The sequence below is a fragment of the Sapajus apella genome, unplaced genomic scaffold, assembly GCF_009761245.1.
Source record: "Sapajus apella isolate SASKATOON/1434 unplaced genomic scaffold, GSC_monkey_1.0 scaffold168, whole genome shotgun sequence".
NCBI lineage: Eukaryota > Metazoa > Chordata > Mammalia > Primates > Cebidae > Sapajus > Sapajus apella.
This window is the reverse complement of record NW_022437108.1, coordinates 2,053,501-2,073,319: the sequence shown is the minus strand read 5'-3', so window position 1 is coordinate 2,073,319 and position 19,819 is coordinate 2,053,501. Positions and strand designations below refer to the sequence as shown.

The 19,819-nt window shown below is 60.4% G+C and overlaps 1 protein-coding gene across 1 annotated transcript in view; it reads right to left on the bottom strand.

Moving 5' to 3' along the window:
• Positions 1 to 552: 552 nt before the first annotated feature.
• The window catches only part of CSPG4 (chondroitin sulfate proteoglycan 4), a 37,716-nt gene continuing 18,449 nt past the window's right edge, over positions 553 to 19,819 (bottom strand). Inside the window, exons 2-10 of the mRNA XM_032267339.1 lie at positions 19,180 to 19,343; positions 13,979 to 17,515; positions 12,018 to 12,500; positions 11,549 to 11,725; positions 9,728 to 9,926; positions 9,493 to 9,627; positions 9,183 to 9,349; positions 3,895 to 4,078; positions 553 to 3,571 (exon numbers count right to left, since the gene is read on the bottom strand). Of these exons, the coding sequence (XP_032123230.1) occupies positions 1,737 to 3,571; positions 3,895 to 4,078; positions 9,183 to 9,349; positions 9,493 to 9,627; positions 9,728 to 9,926; positions 11,549 to 11,725; positions 12,018 to 12,500; positions 13,979 to 17,515; positions 19,180 to 19,343 (6,881 nt within the window). The 3' untranslated portion in view covers positions 553 to 1,736. The remainder of the gene's footprint in view (positions 3,572 to 3,894; positions 4,079 to 9,182; positions 9,350 to 9,492; positions 9,628 to 9,727; positions 9,927 to 11,548; positions 11,726 to 12,017; positions 12,501 to 13,978; positions 17,516 to 19,179; positions 19,344 to 19,819) is intronic.

Below are 19,819 nucleotides of genomic sequence, written 5' to 3'. Positions count from 1 at the left end.
CTCCACCCACTGACCCTGGCTGTGCTCAGGCGCCAGTGCTCAGAGGCCTCTCATGTCTCCCCTCCTCGCTTCTGTCCACCCTCAGGGCCAGGCATATATCCTCTGGGACCCAGAATCTGTCTCCATTGCCCCCAACCCTGGGACACCCTCAAGAGGGAAAGGTCTAGAGAGTGATGACTCAGCAAGTCAGAGAGCACCTTCTGGAGAGGCCTGGCCTCAGGGCCCCTCTGCAACCCAATGCAGGCCTCTCGGGCCACGTGAGGGGATGCCTGCCTTTTCTGAATCCTTCCTGCTTCCTCTGGCTTTGGAGAAGCAGTGCTCTTGGTCCTCCTGTCGGGAGGGTGGAGCCCAGCAGAAGGCATCCTTGTAAAAGTCTCCAGGAGGCACCTTTGGTGGTTCCCTCCCCCTCCCCTCCCCCTTGGTACCATGTCCCAGCCTTGGGATCCAAGTCCAGGTCCCCCCACTCCCTTCACTTTGCTGTTCCAACCCCTTGAGAGGTAACCGGTGAGGGACAGGGGTGTGGAGGCCAAAACTCAGGCTAATAAATCTGGGGGGGGGGGAGCATTTTTTTATTTTTGCTTTGAAGCTCTTTGTAGAGGACCCGGCCTTTCTCTACTAAACTGGAGGGCTTTGGACCCATCACCCGAAGACTGGCCACCTGCCCACACAGGAGGGGGCACAGGAGGTCTGGGAGGCCCCAGGAGGCGGCAGTTCAGAGGCCTGCCTGGTCCTGTCCTTCCCCCTGGCTGAGACCAGGCCAGAAGGCCGACCCCAGGGGCCCTCTGTACGCAGGCCGACATGGACAGGGCCCAGTGCACAGTTAAGACACAAACACCACACAGCTGTCCAGAGCCTCCAAAGCACCGTTTTTCCAGGCTCCAGGGAGTCACGTGCCCCCAGCTGTCTGCCTGCTAGTCCTTAGAGGGGCACTGGCACTGCAGTGGCCTCGGCCTGAGGCCCTCTGAGAGCCCCAGCCTGGCCTGCTCCCAAGCCGCTGACACATGCATGCTTAGCCCATCAAGATGGGGCACCGGGAATGAACTGGCTGCAGACCCTCCTCCATCCCACACCTCCAGGGGCTCCATCAGTCCTGGCTAGCTCAGCGCCATGTTAAATAGCTTCCTTGCTTAAATAAACCCATCCCCAGAGCAACCTACCCGCCCTGCACCCTGAATATATTATTCTACTGGTTTACGCCTTCTAGCTTGGAGGTGCTCTCTCCTCCTGCTCTCTGCTCCAGGGAATCCCATCTCCCTAAAAAAGCAGAGGGGAAAGTTTTTCTCTCAACTCTGGAGACAAAGGGTGGCCTGGGTTGGAGTGGAAAAGCCAGGAATCCCTCCTGTGCCCCTTCCTTCCCCAGGGTACTTTCTCCTTGCCCTCTTCGAAGCCTGGGTCAGGCGTGACTTACCCAAGGTCACAGACCCAGGATCCAGAGTCATGACCTACGTAGGAGGTTACCCTGGTTTTGACAGCGCAAACCAGCTCCGGGGCAGCAGGACCGAACTTCAGCCTGCATCCTGCCTCGGCCCCCACAGTTCTCCAGGCTCCAGCTCTTCACTCCACTGTACTCTGTCCGGGACCCCTGGGACTATCTCCCAGGACCCTCCACCCCTGGTGTCTCCAGGTCTCTCTTGCTCTGGGGATACTCAGACAGCACCCGGGCATGGAAGCAATGGGGCCTGGGACACGGGCAAGCCTTTCCCTGGCCCAATCAGCACCTGGGCCCAGGCCAGGCCTCACACCCAGTACTGGCCATTCTTAAGGGCAGGGTTGGGTGTCCTGCAGAACTGCAGCAGCTCTGGGTCAGGCTGGCCTCCTGGCGAGGGGCCCTGGCCAGGCACAGCTGTAAGCGGGATGGCCTGGCCTGGCTCCACCTTGCGAAAGGTCTCAGTGTCACCAGCCAGGCCGTTGCGAGGCTTGGCAGTCAGGACCTGGACGTTGTGCTTGCCTGTCTTGTTGCGTTTTCGGAGGTAGAAGAGCAGGGGCAAGATGAGCGCCAGGAGCAGGAGGACCAGGCACACGGGGATGATGACGCTGAACATGTTGGCCTCAAGGAAGGCCAGGAAGCCTCCCTTGGCCACAGTGGGCACAGGGCTGGATGCCATGGGGCCTGGCTCGCCTGTGGGGGTGCCGCTCTCTGGCTTCCCTGCTTCTGTCCGGGCAGCCTTGGGGACACTGAGCAGGGCCACACTGTAGGGTCGGGCAGCGTTGTAAGGCTCAGTGGCAAAATCCAGGGAGGCCACAGCAGGGGGGACACCCTGAGCCCACAGCTCCAGAGTGAGGCTGTCGCCTGTGGGGCCGGGGGCCCTCCCCTCTGGCCTGCCCACCTCCAGCCCCAGCCTCCCATCCTCAAGGTCCTGCTGAGTGAACTGCTCCACCAGCTGGCTGCCCCCAGGCTCCGTTCTGGATCGGGGCATGCGGACCACGCGGCCGTGGCGGGGTCCCGCCAGGAGGCGAAAGCGGGGCACACTGCCCGTGCGGTTGGCCAGCTCGCCAGCATCTAGGATGGTAGGGTCCAGGCGTAGGGTGGCACCCTGGGGCCACGGCCCGCCTGTCCACACATGCAGCAGAGCCGTCACCGTGACGTTCACTATGGCGGATGCGTTGACACCCCTAGCCAGCGCCAGGACTCTGAAGTGGTCATGAGAGGAGGAGAAGTTAGTGAAGGCAAAGACCACCTCGCCCTGGTCTATCTGGAGCTGGCTGAAGGTCGAGGCGGGCCGCCCGCCCACCAGGAGATGCCCGTACTGGGGTCCCTGGATGAGGCGGTATGCTGCCTCCGGCTCTTCCCGATCTGAAACCACCCGGAGCTGCTGCCGACTCAGTGATGAGCGCCCCAAAGCTTGGGGCACCTCCAGGGGTGCCCGCAGCTGCACCTCGATGGCAGATGGTAGGATGTCCACGGCCAGGGACATGGGCAGGGGTGGGCTGGCTCCATCAGACATGCTCAGCTGGAAGATGCCTGCCACGCTGCTCCCGTTGGCCACAAAGGCCAGCCGCCCCGAATCCACGTCGGCTTGCGTGAAGCGGATCACGGGCCCCGAGCCACCACCCACCAGGCTAAGGAAGCCATTGTGGGGTGCCCGCTGCACTTCATACTCAATCTCCCCAGGAGCTGAGTCTGGGTCCACTACGCTCAGCTGGGCCCGGGAGATGGGGGCTCGAGAGCCTCGGGTGAGCCGGAGTGGGACAGAGGCCTGTGGTTGAGGGGGCCGCTCATTTACATCCCGCACCGTGATGGCAAAGGCCTCTGAGGTTTGAGGTCCTGTCACGGAGGCCCCTGATGGCCCCTGGAGATGGGCACGAAAGCGGAAGCCATCCTGCTGGGTGCCCCCACCGCCGTGAGCATACACCAGCTGCCCTGCAGCCAGCTGGGACTGCAGGAAGTGGGGCTGCCCGGCGTGGAGGGGCTCCTCGGACACCAACAGCTGGCCCTGGGTGGGGAACCGCATGACCTGGAAGAGCACATCATGCTCTGAGCGCTGGTGTGATGGGACGCTGGCCAGGAGGTTGGAGGCATCCAGGGCAGCCACTGTGATCTTGGCCCGCTGGCCCTCGGGAACCCAGAGACCTGGGGGTGGGACACAGGCTATGAGGGTCCAGCCCACTGAGGGAAGAGCCACGGACCCTCAGCTGGGGTGGCCCAGGGCAAGGGTGTGCCTCCCAACAACCCTCAAGCCAGGTCCTCCAGGGCGGGGCTCAGGGTCCCCAGGAGGATGAGGACTGTGTCCCTGCTCTGATGTCAGAGCTTCCCCACTCACCATCCCTGTGACTTCCCTGGTCCTGGGGGTTGAGACAGGAACTGCTGACCCTGGCCTTGTGTCCCCTCCTCTCTGGGCCTCTCCCATTGTCCCCCCCAATCCCGCAATATTGACAGCTCCTCATGCTGTTCACCTTTGTTCTTCCAGAGGCGGCTGGGGCGCTGGGGACAGGCAGCCTCAAACGACACAGCCACAGTGAGGGTGGCAGCCACGTCCCGGGCAGGTGGTGAGGACAGCTGGAGCTCTAGGGCATCATGGGCCTCCCAGAAGGGCTCAGGGGGCATCTCGTGCTCATACAGAATATTCCCAGCATAGACCTAGGGGAGACACCATTGTGGGGTGAGAGGCAGGTCCAGCCCGTGTTGTCCAGATCTGAGTACTCCTCAGGCCCCACTCTGGGCTCTTCTGGCTGTGCCCAGGTCTGTACGTGTGACCCACTCTCTCCCTCACAGTGGATCTCATCAGGCAAGGCAGTGCAGAGCTGGGCTCTAGAGCTGGTACCTGGGCTCAAACGCCAGCTCTGCCACCCTGGGGAAACTGCCTAATTTCTGTGACCTCTGGGGAATGCCATGGCCCGTCCATGCTGCTCTTTAAAGCGAGTCCTTCCTCTTGTGCACTGGATCCTAACCCCTCTCGCCTACTGAAGATACCACTCCTCCTGTCTGCTGGCCTTCTGCAGTGGTGTCAGCTTTCCCCCAGATGCATCATTCCCTCAGTATGCAACCATGCTATTCTTTTGTCTCACTTACATGAAAGCTGTTTATTCCGTTTATTTATTTATTTATTTCTGAGACAGGGCCTTGCTCTGTTGCCCAGACTGGACTGCAGTGGTGTGATCGCGGCACACTGCAGCCTCAACCTCCAGGGCTCAAGCAATCCTCCCACCTCAGCTTCCCGAGTAGTGGGGAAGGTACAGGCACTTGCCACCATGCCCACCTCATTATTTTTTATTGTTTGTTGAGACAGGGTCTCACTATATTGCCCAGGCTGGTCTTGAACTCCTGGGCTCAAGCAATCCGCTTGCCTCGGCCTCCCAAAGTGCTGGGATTACAGGCAGGAGCCACTACACCTGGCCAGAAAAAAATATTCTTCACTTCACATTTTCCACCCACAACACCCCTGCCCCTTCGCTTCTCTTTGCAGCAAAACTCCAAAAAGCAGAGTCCACGCTCTCCCCCAGGCATCCTTGGGTCTCTCCCGGCTCCCCCATTGCCTCATCTCCTTTTGCCAAGGGCACCAGCAGCCTCCGTGTTGTTGGATCCAGCGGTCGGCTCTCAGCCTCCTCTTACCTCCTCAGCAGCACGGGTGCCGCCAAGCAGCCCTTCCTCCAGGAGAGCCACGGGCTCCAGGAAGCACCACTCTGGGGTTCCTCCTACCTCACAGACTCTCCTGGCTGTTCCTCCTCTTCTCCCCAACATCTTATGGCTGGGTCTCCAGGTTTCTTTCTGTCTACAGGCACTCTCCATGGGCCTTGTTCAGTCTCCTGGCCTCAAATGCCAGCTGTGCTGAAGACCCCCTTATTTGTAGCTCCGGCCTAGCCTGCTCTCCCCTGAGCCCCAGATGCACGTTTCCAGGCGCCTCTGTGGATATCTCGTGGACATCTCAAACCCAACGTGCCCCGGCTGCACTCCCGATCAGCCCCACGCCCTACAGTCGTCCCGTTTCAGAGACCACAGCTCCGTTTTCAGTGGCTCAGGTCAAATCCTTGGAGCTGCCCTTGCCTCCTCGCCATCCCTCAAACCACTTCCTCTCTTACCTGGATTATGGTAACAGCTTCACGTGTCCCAGCTGCAATCCCCCTCCCACTACGTTTTGTTAACACGGAAGCCAGAGTGAGCCTTTTGAAGGATAAGATTATGTGGCTCTGTGGCTCACATAGTGCAGTGTCTCCCCATCTGACCACTAAGTCCTGGCTGTGACCACATCACCCCTGCAACCTCAGCTCCCCCCTCACCTCCGTTCCAGCCACACCTGCTGTTCCACGGGGCTGCCTGGAGTTCAACACCAAGGAATATTCTTCACTCCAGAAAGAAAAGAGGTTTCCTCCCCCTCCAATCAAAATGTGTTCTTTTGGCCTATCTTTTGTCCCCCTACCCCCCCTTTTTTTTTATTGAGACAGAATCTTGCTCTGTCTCCCAGGCTGGAGTTCAGTGGTGCCATCTCGGCTCACTGCAACCTCCACCTCCCAGGTTCAAGCGATTCTCCTGCCTCAGCCTCCCGAGTAGCTGGGACTACAGGCACATGCCACCACGCCTGGCTAATTTTTGCATTTTAGTAGAGATGGGGTTTCACCGTGTTGCCAAGGGTGGTTTCGATCTCCTGACCTCATGATCTACCTGCCTCAGCCTCCCAATGTACCAGGATTAAAGGCACGAGCCACCACGCCCGCCCTTATTTTCTCCTTTTAGGAAACACTGGGAACTATTTTTCTTCTGAAAGAAAAACAGGACTTGCGCAATAGTAACATGGAAACTGAATAGGGTCTTAACCTGCGAAGACTCTAGAAGCAGAGCCCAGACTAGGGGAGTAGAACCCAGACTAAGGGGGAGCAGGGCCCGGACTCAGGGAGCCGAACTCAGACTAAGGGGGAGCAGGGCCTGGCTAAGTGGGGACAGGGCCCCATCTAAGGTGGGGCAGGGCCAGTGCTAAGGGAGAGCAGGGCCCTGGCTAAGGCGAGGCAGGGCCCAGTCTGAGGAGTGGGCAGGGCCTGGTCTGAGGTGGGGCAGGGCTCCGTCTAAGTGAGGGGGTAGGACGCGGGCTAAGCGGGAGCAGGGCCTTGTCTAAGGAGGAGCAGGGCCCAGGTGAAAGGGTAGCTGAGCCCAGTCTGAAGGAAAGCTGAGCTGTCTACATGGGGCCTAGTACCTGTTCTAAAGGAAGCGGCTGCTCCTCTGCTTTCGCTGTAAGAGGGAACACAGGCCTTTTAAGAAAATGGGAAGCTGGGCACTGTGGCTCACACTTGCAATCCCAGCACTTTGGGAGGCCAAGGTGGGTGGATCACAAGGTCAGGAGTTCGAGACCAGCCTGACCAACATGGTGAAACCCCGTCTCTACTAAAAATACAAAAATTAGCTGGGTGTACACGCCTGTAATCCCAGCCACTCAGGAGGCTGAGGCAGGAGAATCACTTGAACCTGGGAGGCGGAGGTTGCAGTGAGCTGAGATAGTGCCACTGCACTCCAACCCGGGAGACAGTGCGAGACTCCATCTCAAAAAAGAAAAAAAAAAAAGAAAATGGGAATCAGGTTTTTTGTTTAATTTCCCAAAGGTTGTATGTTGACAATTAACTTTAAAGTATGAGCTGCTTTGTGCAGGCCAAACAAACACATCTGTGGGCCAGATCTGGCCCAGAAGGACTAAAAAGCTGCCAGTGGCAACCTTGGCCCGGGCTGAATGGTGGGCAGGAAGGAAATGGAGTCCCCAGGAGTGGGAGTGGGAGCTGATGCCTGGATACAGGAGCTCTGTGGGTGGGAGTGAGACACAGCACAGGGTCCTGAGCTCCGGGAGCGAGCAGTGTTCTCCGGCGAAGGAAATCCTGGACTTGCAGGCAGAAGTTTTGCCTCTTACTCACCATGTGCTCTGAATAACGTTACTTGCCCTCCACAAGCCTCCATTTCTGTATCTGAAAAATGGGGACACCTGACCCCTTCCCTGCCCATTCAGTGTTGGGGGACAGGGCTGCTATCAAGACAATACCCAGTCCTGCCTTCCTCCCCAAGTGGGCCAGGTAGCCCACGTAGCCTCTTCCCGGCTTTCCTGGGTGGCACTGCCAGCCTGGTCCCCGGTGGCCATTCAGTCTAGTCCTTCATATTGCTGGGGCGTGGGGCAGCTCTGAGTCACATGAGGCTGTAGAGTGCGAGAGGGTCACTGATGACCTGGTCTTTTCTTGACAAAGGCTCCCGGCAACTGAGGGTACACAGCTGCTGTTGCCACCCGCCTGCTGAATATCTAATGATGGGGAGGGGCCATAGCAGGAGTGGGGCTCCAGGAAAACACAGATCCCAGGCCTGGGAGGTGTTGATGTAAGAGGCCCAAGAAACCTTATTCCACACTTGTGAAGGCCACCTCCTTCCAATGCCCAAAGGCTCCCCATCTGAGCCACTTGCTGGGTGGGGACCTCAGCTTTCCACTTGCTGAACACCACCTGCACCTCTCAGGAGGGAGACTGTCAGGTTCAGGAGGTCCTTGCCCAAGCAAGGGAGCTTGGAAAGGGGGCTGGGGGGGTAGCTCTGCCATTTTCAAGAGCTGGCAGGGGAGCCCCTATGGAGATACGTGGGGCAGTCCTGTGTGCCATGGCTTCTGAGTGACAGAGTCAGCTCTGCACCTCACAAGACCTCTCTCTATCCAGAACTCACTGGCATCACGTGCTGCGTCCAGATGCCCATGCAGCCTCCTGGCGGGAGCATCAGGTGTGCTGCCTGCCCAGGGCGGCCCATGGAAGAGTCTGTCCTGCCCTGCCCTGCTATGCAGCAACTCCTGTTCTGCCTTCGGGAAGAGGTGTTCATTTAAGCAGCGGCTGCTGGGCCCCATGGCACGGTTACCACAGAGAGTCTGCTGCTACCCATGGCTGAGAGCTCTAGTTCTTCCTGCTAGTTTCAGAAGCTTCCAGGATGGATGAATGGCAGCTTCACCCTTTTGACCTATTCAGCTGCCTTTTTTGTTTTTTGAGATGGAGTTTTGCTCTTGTTGCCCAGGCTGGAGGGCAGTGGCATGATCTTGACTCACTGCAGTGTCTGCCTCCCAGGTTTAAGGGATTCTCCTGCCTCAGCCTCCCAAGGAGCTGGGATTACAGGCATGCACCACCACGCCCAGCTAATTGTTGTATTTTTGGTAGAGATGGGGTTTCTCCATGTTGGTCAGGCTGATCTCAAACTCCCAACCTCAGGTGATCTGCCCACCTCAGCCTCCCAAAGTGCTGGGATTACAGGTGTGAGCCACCGTGCCCAGCCCGTCTGCTCCTAGGATCCACTCTGCCTCTGGCTGGCACCTGAACCTGAGTCCCAGGTTCACATCTCTGCCCACAGGCCCAGCAGCTGCTTCACCTCCAACTCCATCCTCCTGGACCAAGCACTGCCCCTCACCAGCTGTTGGGGTGCCACTAGTGCCCCCACATGGTGCCCCCTCTCCAGCCCCTTGGGTCTGGCTGTAGCTTCCTTCTGGAAGCCACACCCAAGACCCCAGCCCTGCTCTAGGGCCCTGCCCCAACATCCTGCATCCTTCTCCCTCCTTCTGGGAATATGAACTTGCCCTGCCAGCCTGGCAGCTCCTGGAGGGCAGGACACCAGGGCCTGGACCGTGACAGACCTGGGAGTGTCTGCTGCCAGCGATGCTGGAGCTGGCGCCCATGTCCATGTGATGTCCATGGCACAGTGGCCACCTGAGGCTGGAGGCGTCTGAGTGGTGGCTGCAGAGTGGGGCCCTTACCTCTGCCTGAGTGAAGTTCACCAGGGTCTCTCCCACGCTGTCCTGCTGGGCATGGAACAGCCGGCCCAGCCGGGGGCCCTGCACCACACGGTAGAGCAGGAGCTGGGGGTCGGCGCCGGTGCTGGAGCTGGCTCTGAGGCTCTGGCTGCTGAGTGGCTGCACGGACCCTGCCGGAGGCAAAAGACACCATCAGCCTTTGGGATCCAGGCCCAGGCCTGTGGCTGCAGAGAGGCAGCGTCACACTTGCGTGCGACCTTAAGCTCCTCCCGGGCTCCCAGCAACCAGGAACGCCCACGGTCAGCACACGCACCTGGGCAGACGGTCAGGGTCCGGCTGCCCTCCAGCGAGAGGAGCACCTGCTTCTGGGCTGTCACTCGGAAGAAGTGTCCGGAGGAAGCGTGCTCGCCGTCAGAGAGGCCGAAGTGGAAGCCTCCATCCAGGGCTCCTGGGGATGGGGACATTGGGTCCGCTGGCCCGAGCTGGCTCCCCGCCTCAGGGCTCCCCCGTGGGCAGCAGGAACCCGGGGCCCGGCCCTCAGCACCCACCTCTGTGTGAGAACAGCACGAGCCCGCCGTCCAGCTGGGCCTGCGTGAAGCTGCGCACCTCGGTGCCCGGCGCCGCCCGCAGCGCCACCTGCCCGTTGCTGGGCTGCTCGATGGTGTAGACCAGGTCCTCAGGCCCAGAGTCGCCGTCCGTGCTCCTCAGAGCCTCCGCAGGGATGGGCGCCGTGGTCCCCTCCCACATCTGGGGACACGGGCCTGTGAAGGTCCTGCCCTGCCACGCTCACCCACCCCTTCGTCCCCGGCCTGGGCGGCCACCAGGGCTCCAACCCCACTGCAGCTCAGGCCTCAGCTGGCATCGAGGCTGGCGCCACTCTGGCTCCCCTGCACAAAGGGCCCTCCCCGCGTTCACCTTCCCTGTCACCCCAGGGAAGGACCCAGGGAAGGCTGCCCTCCAGGCCCAGCCTCCCTGCTCTCCATCTGCTCTAGTCCCATGTGTCCCTCAAGGCCAGCTTGTGTCCCCTGCCCAGGAAGACCCCAGCTCTTACCCTCACCAAGCTCTCATCCCCAGAAACCCCCGACCCTGACCAACAGTGCTCCCTAATTTGCCTCGCTGATGGGGCCGGGGTCTCCTTTCAGGCCCTCCATGTGTGTCTGGCAGGGGCTGGGCACGGTGGGAATGGTGATTTTGGAAATGAGCCCTCCTTCCAGCTGAGGGAGGGGTGGGACATGCAAACTGGGTGGGCTGATGGCTGGCAGTGTCCTGCGGCACAGAAGCAGTGCTGGGACGGGCCAGGTGCTTCCAGAGTGGTTCCAGGCCCTGCTCATGCTGGGCGAAGGGGACCCCTCTTCAGGCCTCCCACGGGCCAGCAGAGCAGGTGCCGGTTCCTGAGGTTGAGGTCTGGTCTTGCTGGGCCGATTATTTGCAGGCAGTGCCGGTGTGGGGCTCACATGCCCAGAAAATGGAGCCCTCTGGCATTCCTGGGCCCTCTTCCCCGGCCCCAGGAAGCCCTCAGGCCCAGCCCTGGCAGGAGGGGCCTTAATGTGGGGGGCAGGGCCCCAGCGCTGGGCTCCTGAAGCAAACACGGGTGGATGGCCCCACCTGGTGGCCGCGCTGCCACACAGCCGTCCCGGCCTGTGGTCCCTGAGCACTGTGTCCCACTCACTCTTCAGCGGCCTCCCCACCACCAGGCCGCCCTCTACGGGCACATCCTGGACCACCAAAGCCCCCCAGTGCCCCACATCAGAGACAGCCCAAGTCAGCCCTCTGTGGAAACTTCAGTGGCTCCTGACCAGGGAGGATGCCCCCCAGAAGCTGGTGTTCAAAGCCCTGCCACTTGGGCTTAGTAAACGCACGCCCCTTCTGTTCCAGCAGAACTACCTGTGCAGCCATGAGACGTTCCAGCCCATGTCTGGGCCTCCACTTCCACCCCTGCCGAATGGGGGTGCTGCTCTGCTGTGGCACAAGGGGCAGGAGTTTGGGGAGCCAGGCCGTGGCCTTCACTTGCTGGGGTGAAGGTGGGGAGCTTAACAGCTCCCGCCCTGACGCCTGCCCTTAAGGGCTTGTAAGTGATTCTGGCAGGTGTTCTGGTCCTGAGCCGCAGGAGAAGAAACAGCAGAGCCACGCGTGGCCGCTCAGAAGTCAGCCTGCCGTACCTGCGAGCGTCCAACAGCAAAACCTCCCGCCTTGTTCTGTTTCAGCAATCTCACATCTCTCCTTCCAGCCACCGCGTGAGGCACACGGCAGTGCCCCATTTGCAGAGGAGGAAACTGAGGCTCAGAGAGGGGGAGCTCTGTGCCAGGAGGGAGGGGGCGCTGGCCTCTTTCTCGAAGCAGACATGGGGGTGGTCCCAGGGATGCTCTCACCTGCAGGCCGGTGTTAGTGGTGAGGACGGGGGGTTGGTCGTTGACAGGCAGGACGGTGACAGTGAAGGCCACAGGATGGCTCTGGCGGTCCGTCTCGGAGGCGTTCGCCATCAGGACAAAACCGTCTGTCAGTGTCTCGCTCCCGTCGTGCACGTAGCGGATGAGCTGCTCTTCCACCTAGGGGCAGGCCCAGGGCTGGCGGTCAGGCCCCAGCAGCACCCTCCATGTCCTGCCTTTGGTGCAGGAGGAGACTGACTCTTTCAGGGCCTCCGTTTCCATTGTGGAAATGGGGAGAACAAGCTCCAGCTCCCAGAGGAGCTGTGAGGAGGAAAGCAGATGCAGCGTGGAAAGCAGAGGTGCTTCCGAAATGCGGCTCCCGGCTCCTCTGTGTAAACCCCAGATGGGAGTCCCGGGGCTCCCTTCACTGCACCCAGAGCTGGCTGCAGCCCTGGGCCTCTCACAGCCGTACCTCTCTCCAGGAGAAGGCGCTGAGGGTCCTGGCTTGAGACCCGTCCTCCTTCTTCAGGGCCCCGTGCCGGGGCGGCTCCAGCACCTGTAGGCTAAGGCCAGGCAGAGTGGGGAAGTAGGGCCCGGCGACGCGGAGCAGCGGAGGGGCCAGCGTGCGGCTGCCGCCCTCGGGGACGCTGAAGTTTTGCACCTCCAGTGGGATGGCAGTGGGCAGCACCTCCAGCTCCACACGGACACCCTCAAGGGGAGCACCCAGGCCTGAGTCCACATCCAGCGAGAAGGCATCGCTCCAGGCCTCAGGGCGGGAGTGCAGGTACAGGACCCTGCCCGCATCCACCGCCTCCTGGGAGAAGCTCTGCACAGGGTCCAGGCTGGGTGGCTCATCTGCCAAGGCACCATGCGACACCATCACCAGGTAGCCGGCACTCGGTGGGCTCTTCACTGAGAATGTGATGTCTGCTGGCGGCACTGCCTCCTGGGCTGCCTGGTTAATAGAGGTCATGAGGACTCACAGGGGGCCACAGAGAGGGTCGCAGAGGGGGCCACTGTGGCCCTAAGCAGCCAAAACAGGCTTGATCTTGCCCCCCTCATTCTCCCAGATACCATTGCTCATTTAGACACACAAACACACACGTGAGCTCACACACACAGCAGCCAGACATGCAGCTGGTCACATTTTTTGTTGTTTGAGACAGGGTCTCACTGTCAGCCAGGCTGGAGTGCAGTGGTGCGGTCATGGCTCCTTGCAGCCCCAGCCTCCCAGGCTCACGGGATCCTCCCACCTCATCTGGGACCACAGGCACGAGCCACCATGCCCGGTTGAATTTTAAATTTTTCTGTAGAGATGGGGTTTCACTGGGTTGCCCCCGGCTGCTGGTCACATGTTAATACCCACCCCACACCCGGTTACAGGGATCGGTCACACAGCTTGAGATGCACTCTTTCAGAGAGGTGCATAATCACATGTCCCCAGACTCAGGGACACAGACATGAGTTCATCATACGCTGACACGGTCACACGTACACATGCTCAGGCTGGTTTGCAGGCAGCATCCTCCCCAGCCCTTGCTATTACCACCCAGGACCATCAGAGGGCGCCCCGCTCCATCCCCTCCTGGAGGCACAGGCACCTCCAGCACGGGCCCTGCAGGGCTCACGCCCCGAAGGCCACACGGGCTCCTTCACCTGAGGGGTCAGCCACAAGAGGCTAAACTACCCCAAACACATTCCTGCTCTGTGCCTTTGCCCGGAATGTTCTTTCTGCCTGGAATACCACTTCCCATTCTCTGCTCAGACGGCCTGTGTTCTTCAGAGCTCGGCCCAAACGCTGCCTCATCCCGCGAGCCCATCCTGACGCCAGAACTGCTGGCTGCCGTCCGCCCCAAGCTCCAGACGTGCAGACCAGAGGACAGTGCAGGAGGGTGAGGCCGAGAGCGGGCAGGGACCGGCCTGAGGTCACAGCGCAAGTTGTGAGCCCGCTGGAGGGCCCGTGGCTGCTCTATGGGGTTCCCGGGTGGGCAGAAGCCCTTGATAGACCCTCCTAGAGCCAGTCCGGGCTCTGAGAAAAGAGCGGGGGACACGGGGGTCTGAAGGGCAGTGGCCTGTCTCCACGGTCAGCCATCCCCAAAGCTCAGGACCCGTGATACCTTCCCAGGAAACTGACTGCAATGCAGATTCTCGGGCTCCACCTCAGAGATTCTGTGGGGCTGGGGGGGCCCAGGAATCTGCGTGCTCAGCCACGCCATCACAACCTCTGGAGGCACACACAACTCCCAGGAAGATGGGGTACAGCAAGCTCCCCAGAAAGTCTTAGGAACACAACATAGATGGGAGCACATCTGAGGCCCGTGCACACATCAACCTGGAGCCACCACAGCCCAGGTCGTGCGTGTACCCGGCATGGAGGCTGGGAGGAAGGCCTCTACCTGGCCCACACCCCCCTCACCACCCCCAGCTCCTCACCTCCAGCTGGTCCCTTCTGATCTCAGCTGCCTCTCCCTGGAAGACGTAGATCTTCTTGTGCTGGACCAGCTTCAGTGGGGCCGGTGGGCTCTCCAGGGCAATGGTCACTTGTAGGGTGGCATCCGTGTGCACTGGCCCCGCTTCCACAGAGAAGGCCAGGGTGTCTCGGGGGCTGAGGCTGCCATTGTGGCTATAGAGAATGGCCCCATCCAGCAGGTCCTGCTGGGAGAAGGCTGTGGCTGGCTGACCGGCCCGGAGCAGCTGTCCCCAGCGAGGGCCGGCTGTGACGTGGTAGTGGACCTCATCCCCATTGCGGATGTCGAGGTTGGTGTCCAGGTGGAGCACGGCCGTGTCGATGGTGCCCTGGCCTCCTTGAGGGACCACAAGGCCGGAGCTGTTGGCCACACGGAGGTAGGGCTCTGAGGCCTGCACCTCCAGCAGCGCAGTGGCCTGGTGCTGCCCGTCGGACACCTGCAGCTGGATCCAGCCTCGGTCAGCCCCTGAGTGCACGAACAGGACGCGCCTCTTCCTGAGGTCCTCCTGGGTGAAACGGTAGATGGGCCGCGTGGGCTCATCCACGGCCACGATACTGCCAAAGAGGAGGTCTTTGCGGGTCAGCACCAGCTGGGCGTCAGCAAAGCCCGAGTCAGCGTCGCTGAAGGCCACGTCATCAGTCGTCAGCAGCCGCCGCCCACCCCGGGCCACATGGAAGATGCGGCTGATGGTCTGCACAGGGGCATGGTCATTCACGGGCTGGATGGCCACTCTGAAGACACCCCGGACCTCCTCCCAGGCCATGTCACCACTGCTCTCGCCCTGGCGGGTAGCAACAAATGGGATATCATCTTCTGTGGTCTCAGAGTCATCATGCTGGTAGACCAGCCGGCCACGCAGCAGATCTTCATTGGTGAAGGATGTCACCATAGTGGTCTTGTCCTGTGTCCCACGCCAAGCCAATCTCCCATGGCGGGGCCGCTCCATGACCTCATAGAGGTAGCTGGCACTGTTGAGACTCTTGACGAAGAGGTGGTCAGCAGAGAGGACACCCTCACCACCCTCAGGCACCACAAGGAGGACGTTGGTGAGGACGGGCGCGTCTGGGTCACCGCCGATGTGGATGGGGAAGGTATAGAGCGGGGAGAAATATGGTGGAGCTGTGACACGGAAACGGAAGGTGTCCTCGACTGCCTCCGAGGCACGTGCCGTGGCCGCATAGGTCACCTGGCCAGCCTGTAGGTCGTCCTGGGTGAAGCCCTGCCCGTCTGACAGCCTCATGCCCTTTAGTTGAAGGTTGCCTTTCCTGGGAGCCTGAACTACCTCATAGTGGAAGGTCGGGGGGCTTGGGCCTGCCTCCTCTAGGGTGGCCTCCAGGTGGGCTGTGGTGAGGGCCTCCTGCTGGGTGTTCTGAGTGTGCAGTGGCTCCAGCCGCAGCATCCACACCGTGGCTCTCTGGATGGTCACTGGGAAGGACAGATTGCTCAGGATCTCCTGGCCCACCTGCACCTCCAGGGCCAGGTTCTCTACGGTGTCCTCAGCGTGGTGCTCTGGGTCGGTGCTCAGGTACCTCACGCGGCCCTGCTCCACGTCCCGCTGGTGGAACGCCTGCGTGGCCCACCACTCAGCACCCTCCACCCCACCTGCGCCCTGCTTCTGCAGCTCCCCGAACTGCAGGGCTCCGGGGACGCGGAACAGCACGCTCACATCCTGCCCCACGGCGTTGGTCTCCACTGACAGGTTGGCAGGCAAGATGGGCATGGCGGAGCCCTGGGCCAGGCGCAGCCCTGTGCTGCGGCGGATCTGTATAGCTGGTCGGACAGCCACCACCTTCAGTGTGGCTGGGGGGCTGGCCTGCAGTCCGTCACTGACCCGGAACGTCAAGTCCTGTGCTGGGCCACTGCGGTGGACATACACTAGGTTCCCGTCCTCCAACTCCCGGCAGGAGAACTCAGTCGCCGGCTCCCCAGGCTGGTCTCGGTGCTCCACGGGGAGACCCGAGGGGGTACCAAGGAGCTGGAAGGTGAGGCCCTCGCAGGCAGAGTCCGGGTCATAGGCCTGGAAAACCTCGGGCCCCAGCGGCTTCTGCGTGTGTTCCAGGATCACCATGAGGCTGCCATGTGGGAAGATGATGCGGGGCGGGTCGTTGACAGCGTTGACCTGGATGGGCAAGAGGTAAGTTTGGCCCCTCCGCAGGCACGAGGGCATGGGCACACGAGCCGTCACTGACACCTCTAGCACCAGCTGGTCGGAGGTGTCCTCAGAGCCATCGTGGATGTAGCGGGCCTTGCGGTTCACCACGTCCAGGAGGGTGAACATTTTTCGTGCCTGAGCGCCTGGGATGTCCAGCTCAAGCTCGCCGTGGCGTGCTCCTCGGGTCACACTGAACAGCACCTGAGACTTGCGCAGCTCAGCCTCCATCAAGTCCAGCGTGGGCTGCACGTGTCGCCACTCAAGCCAGGCTGTGCCGCCCTCGGCCACGACCAGTGGGCTGATGGTCAGCAGCTGGGTGAAATTGGCAAAAACAGGAGGCAGCCCAGGCTCAGGCACACACGGCTCAGGCAGCTCCAGGGCCGGCCAAGCCTCGGGGGCCAGGGTGGAGAAAGCTTCATAATGGCCGTAGGCATCGTCCTCATACTCCTCCTCCTCCAGCCTGCAGCCGGCCGCTATGTCACGTGTCAGCACGGCTTCCCGCAGCCCCCACCTCTGGCCATTGACACTGAGGTCTTCCATGCAGCCCAGGAGGGAGGCATTGGTGGCCCCTGGCGTCAGGCCCAGGCGGTGTTCCTGGAGGTGACGAGAGGCCTCTGCATCCAGCCCCCCGAGAAGGAGACTGCCACGTGGCTCCAGGTAGCTGAGGACACCACGGTTCGAAGTACGCGTGGGGTACTGGTCCACGGAAATTTCCAGCTGGTGAGCATTGATGTGGACACTGACCTCATGGGGCTGCCCATCGGCCACAGGTACGCTGTTGTGGAGCAGTACGGTACCCTGGCCCTTCTCGACCACAGCCCGCAGGTGGCCCTCAAATACATCCACATAGATGAAGTCCCCATGCCGGCCCCCTGCCTGGAAGGCCAAGGGTGCCTGCCGGCTCCGTGTGGTGAGTATAAACTCCAGGGTTCCTTCATCCTGAGTGCCCCACGCAGGGAAGGCAGCCAGAGAGTGGGGCCCGGAGAAGCCCAGGGCCACATCATCACCAGCAGAAAACTCTTCAGCACAGCCCTCATGCACGTCGGGGGTCAGAGGCCGGAGGAGGCTTCGGCCATTGAGGGTGGCTGCATGGAGGCACCCCCTCAGGGGTCGGCTGGCTCCCCTCAGGTACGACAGGCCAAGACTCCCAGTGCCCCCAACGAAGAGCCCGTAGGGGACCTCTAGGGGGGCTTCTGGGACTGCAGAGGAGGCGTTTAGAAGCCCATCGACCGACAGCGTGGCCCAGCCCTCTGAGACAGTCAGCACCGCAGTGTGGGGGATGGAGTCACTCAGCAGCGTCCCTGCTGGGGTCTGCAGCCTCAGCTCCTCCTGGCCGAGGACAAGTCTGACCTGAGGAGAGACAGGGAATGGGCGATGGGGGACAGCACTTTGAATCCATCATTTCCCTTATAAAAGCACAGTGGGTTCCCCACAGTCGAGGCCCCAGAGTGGAAAAGTAGGACAAGGGCCTCTGGTGCCACTCCTCTTGCCTTCCTGCCATCTCTTTACTTATCCTGCAAACACTCACCAAAAGGAACTCTGGGTCAGGCCTGGGTGGGCTCTGGGGGTCCTGATGTGAATCAGATGTGGTCCTTGCCCACAAGGAACTGATGACATACAGCAAGATACTCTCCTAGCATTCCAACCTGTATTTTTAAATTCTTCCCATCTTTCCTTGAGTGAGACATGCCAGAAATATTGTCTTGGAATCTGGATTTCAACCCTAGAATAATGGGGAACTGGGAATCCCTTGATCAGTGCCCCTCAACAGGGCAAAGTTTCTTGGGGTCACTGAAGGCAGCCAGGTTCACTGTTCAGGGATAGGCTGATTTTTAAATTAGAATTTAAATGCCCTGTGTTCTGAAAAACAGCTCCCTGACCTGGGGTAGAGGGAAGTCTTGGGAGAGATGAAGGACATTTTTCCGTCCCCATGACATTGACACCAGAAATGGCTCTGGTACAGTGCTCCCACATGGTGGAATGGGAGGTGGCAGAGAATGGGAACTGTAGAACCAGAGCACTAAGAGCTGTAATTCTGGAGTTCTGATATGGTGCATCTCTGTAGGGGTGTGGCATCGTTGTACCCACAAAACTGAACAGCTATCAGTGCCAGACTGCACCATGCTGGTGTTCAACAGTGACACCTTGTGGCAGTGAGAAGCAATGACAAGCAGCAGACTGACCAAGCGCTAGTCCTCTCCCCACTGGGGTGTGGAAGGAGATGGCTGCCCCAAATTCATTTTTTAAAAAATAGAGATGGGGTCTCATTGTGTGGCTCAGGCCAGTCTTGAAATCCTAGGCTCAAGTGATCTTCCCACCTTGGCCTCCTAAAGTGGTGGGATTATAGGTGTGAGCCACTGCACCCTGCCTGCTCCAAATTTGGACTAAGACCCTGGGTTCTTAAACTCTTCATGGTTTGGGGGAAGACTCAAGAAGGAGCCACAAGACTCCTTGCTGACAAAGCTTGTGGTGTCTTGAAGGATGAAATGGGGAAATGAGGAAGCTGAGGCAGTACTGGTGCTGTTACTGTCATGGACAGACAGTGGTGCTGCAGAGAAATTGGTGCAGTGCCACCGGGATGCACGGGGGTAGTGGGGGCCCAGGAGGGGACCTAGCCCAGGAGGAGGGGATGCTCACACTGAGACTTCAAAGAGAGGCTGGAGTTAGGCAGGTGCAGGGAATGGGTGAGGCATGCACCTGGCAGAAGTGGTGTGGTGACCAAAGGCCTGGCAGCAAGCGACTGTAAGATGGCCAGAAACTGAAAGCAGTTCAGTGCAGTCAGAGCACAAAGGGCCAGCGAGGGCTTGTGGGGGGTAGGAAACATGGCTGGAGGAGCCGGTGGGCAGAGCCAGTTCATGAAGGATTTACCATTTCTGGGATGCTGCTGCCCATCTCACAGTGGAGAACTTGAGACCCCCAAGATAAAAGTGACTACACAAGGTCAGACAGCCAGCTGCGGTTCACTCAAAGCTAGAGAAAGAAACCTACCCCGATCCCAGGGAGATGTCACTGACCTGCAGGCGTCCAGAGTAGAGCTGCAGCAGGAGGTGGTCAGCTGGGCCTGCTGCCAGGAGAAGGAGGGCTTCGGGCTGGGACGTGGAGAACTGCAGCTGTAGGTCTATGTCGGTGACAGCCGTGGCCACAGGCACCTCCAGGTGGTTCTCACCAAAGAAGGAAGCTGTATGAGAGAGGGCACTGTGGTCAAGGCTCAGACTCTTGCCTGGAGGAGGCCAGGTGCTCCGGAGAGGGACGGGTGGGTTGCAGGGAGGGGTCCATGCTGGCGCACCCTCATGGTTCCCCTGTATGGTGCTGCCTCTGAGCACTGCCCAGATCCCAGCATCTTCTTTCTCGGTCCTGGCACCGGAAGAAGGCACAGGCTTGCCTTGTGTCCAGCCCAGACTTTGACTTTGCAGGAGGCCAGACCCAGAAATTCCCAGCAACTCAGGTCTCCTCCTTGGAGGTTCCTGGAGCCAGAGGTTTCTGCCAGCTCTGACTCACCTCCCCTGGGCCCCAGCGGCGTCTCTCTCCCACGTCTGGCTCCCCTACCGGCTCCAAAGGAAAACATCACTGGCCTAATCACCTGGCTTGGTGGTCACAGCCCCGAGGAATGGAGTTTCTAAAGAACCACCTCCAATCCAGACTGATCTCTGCTCA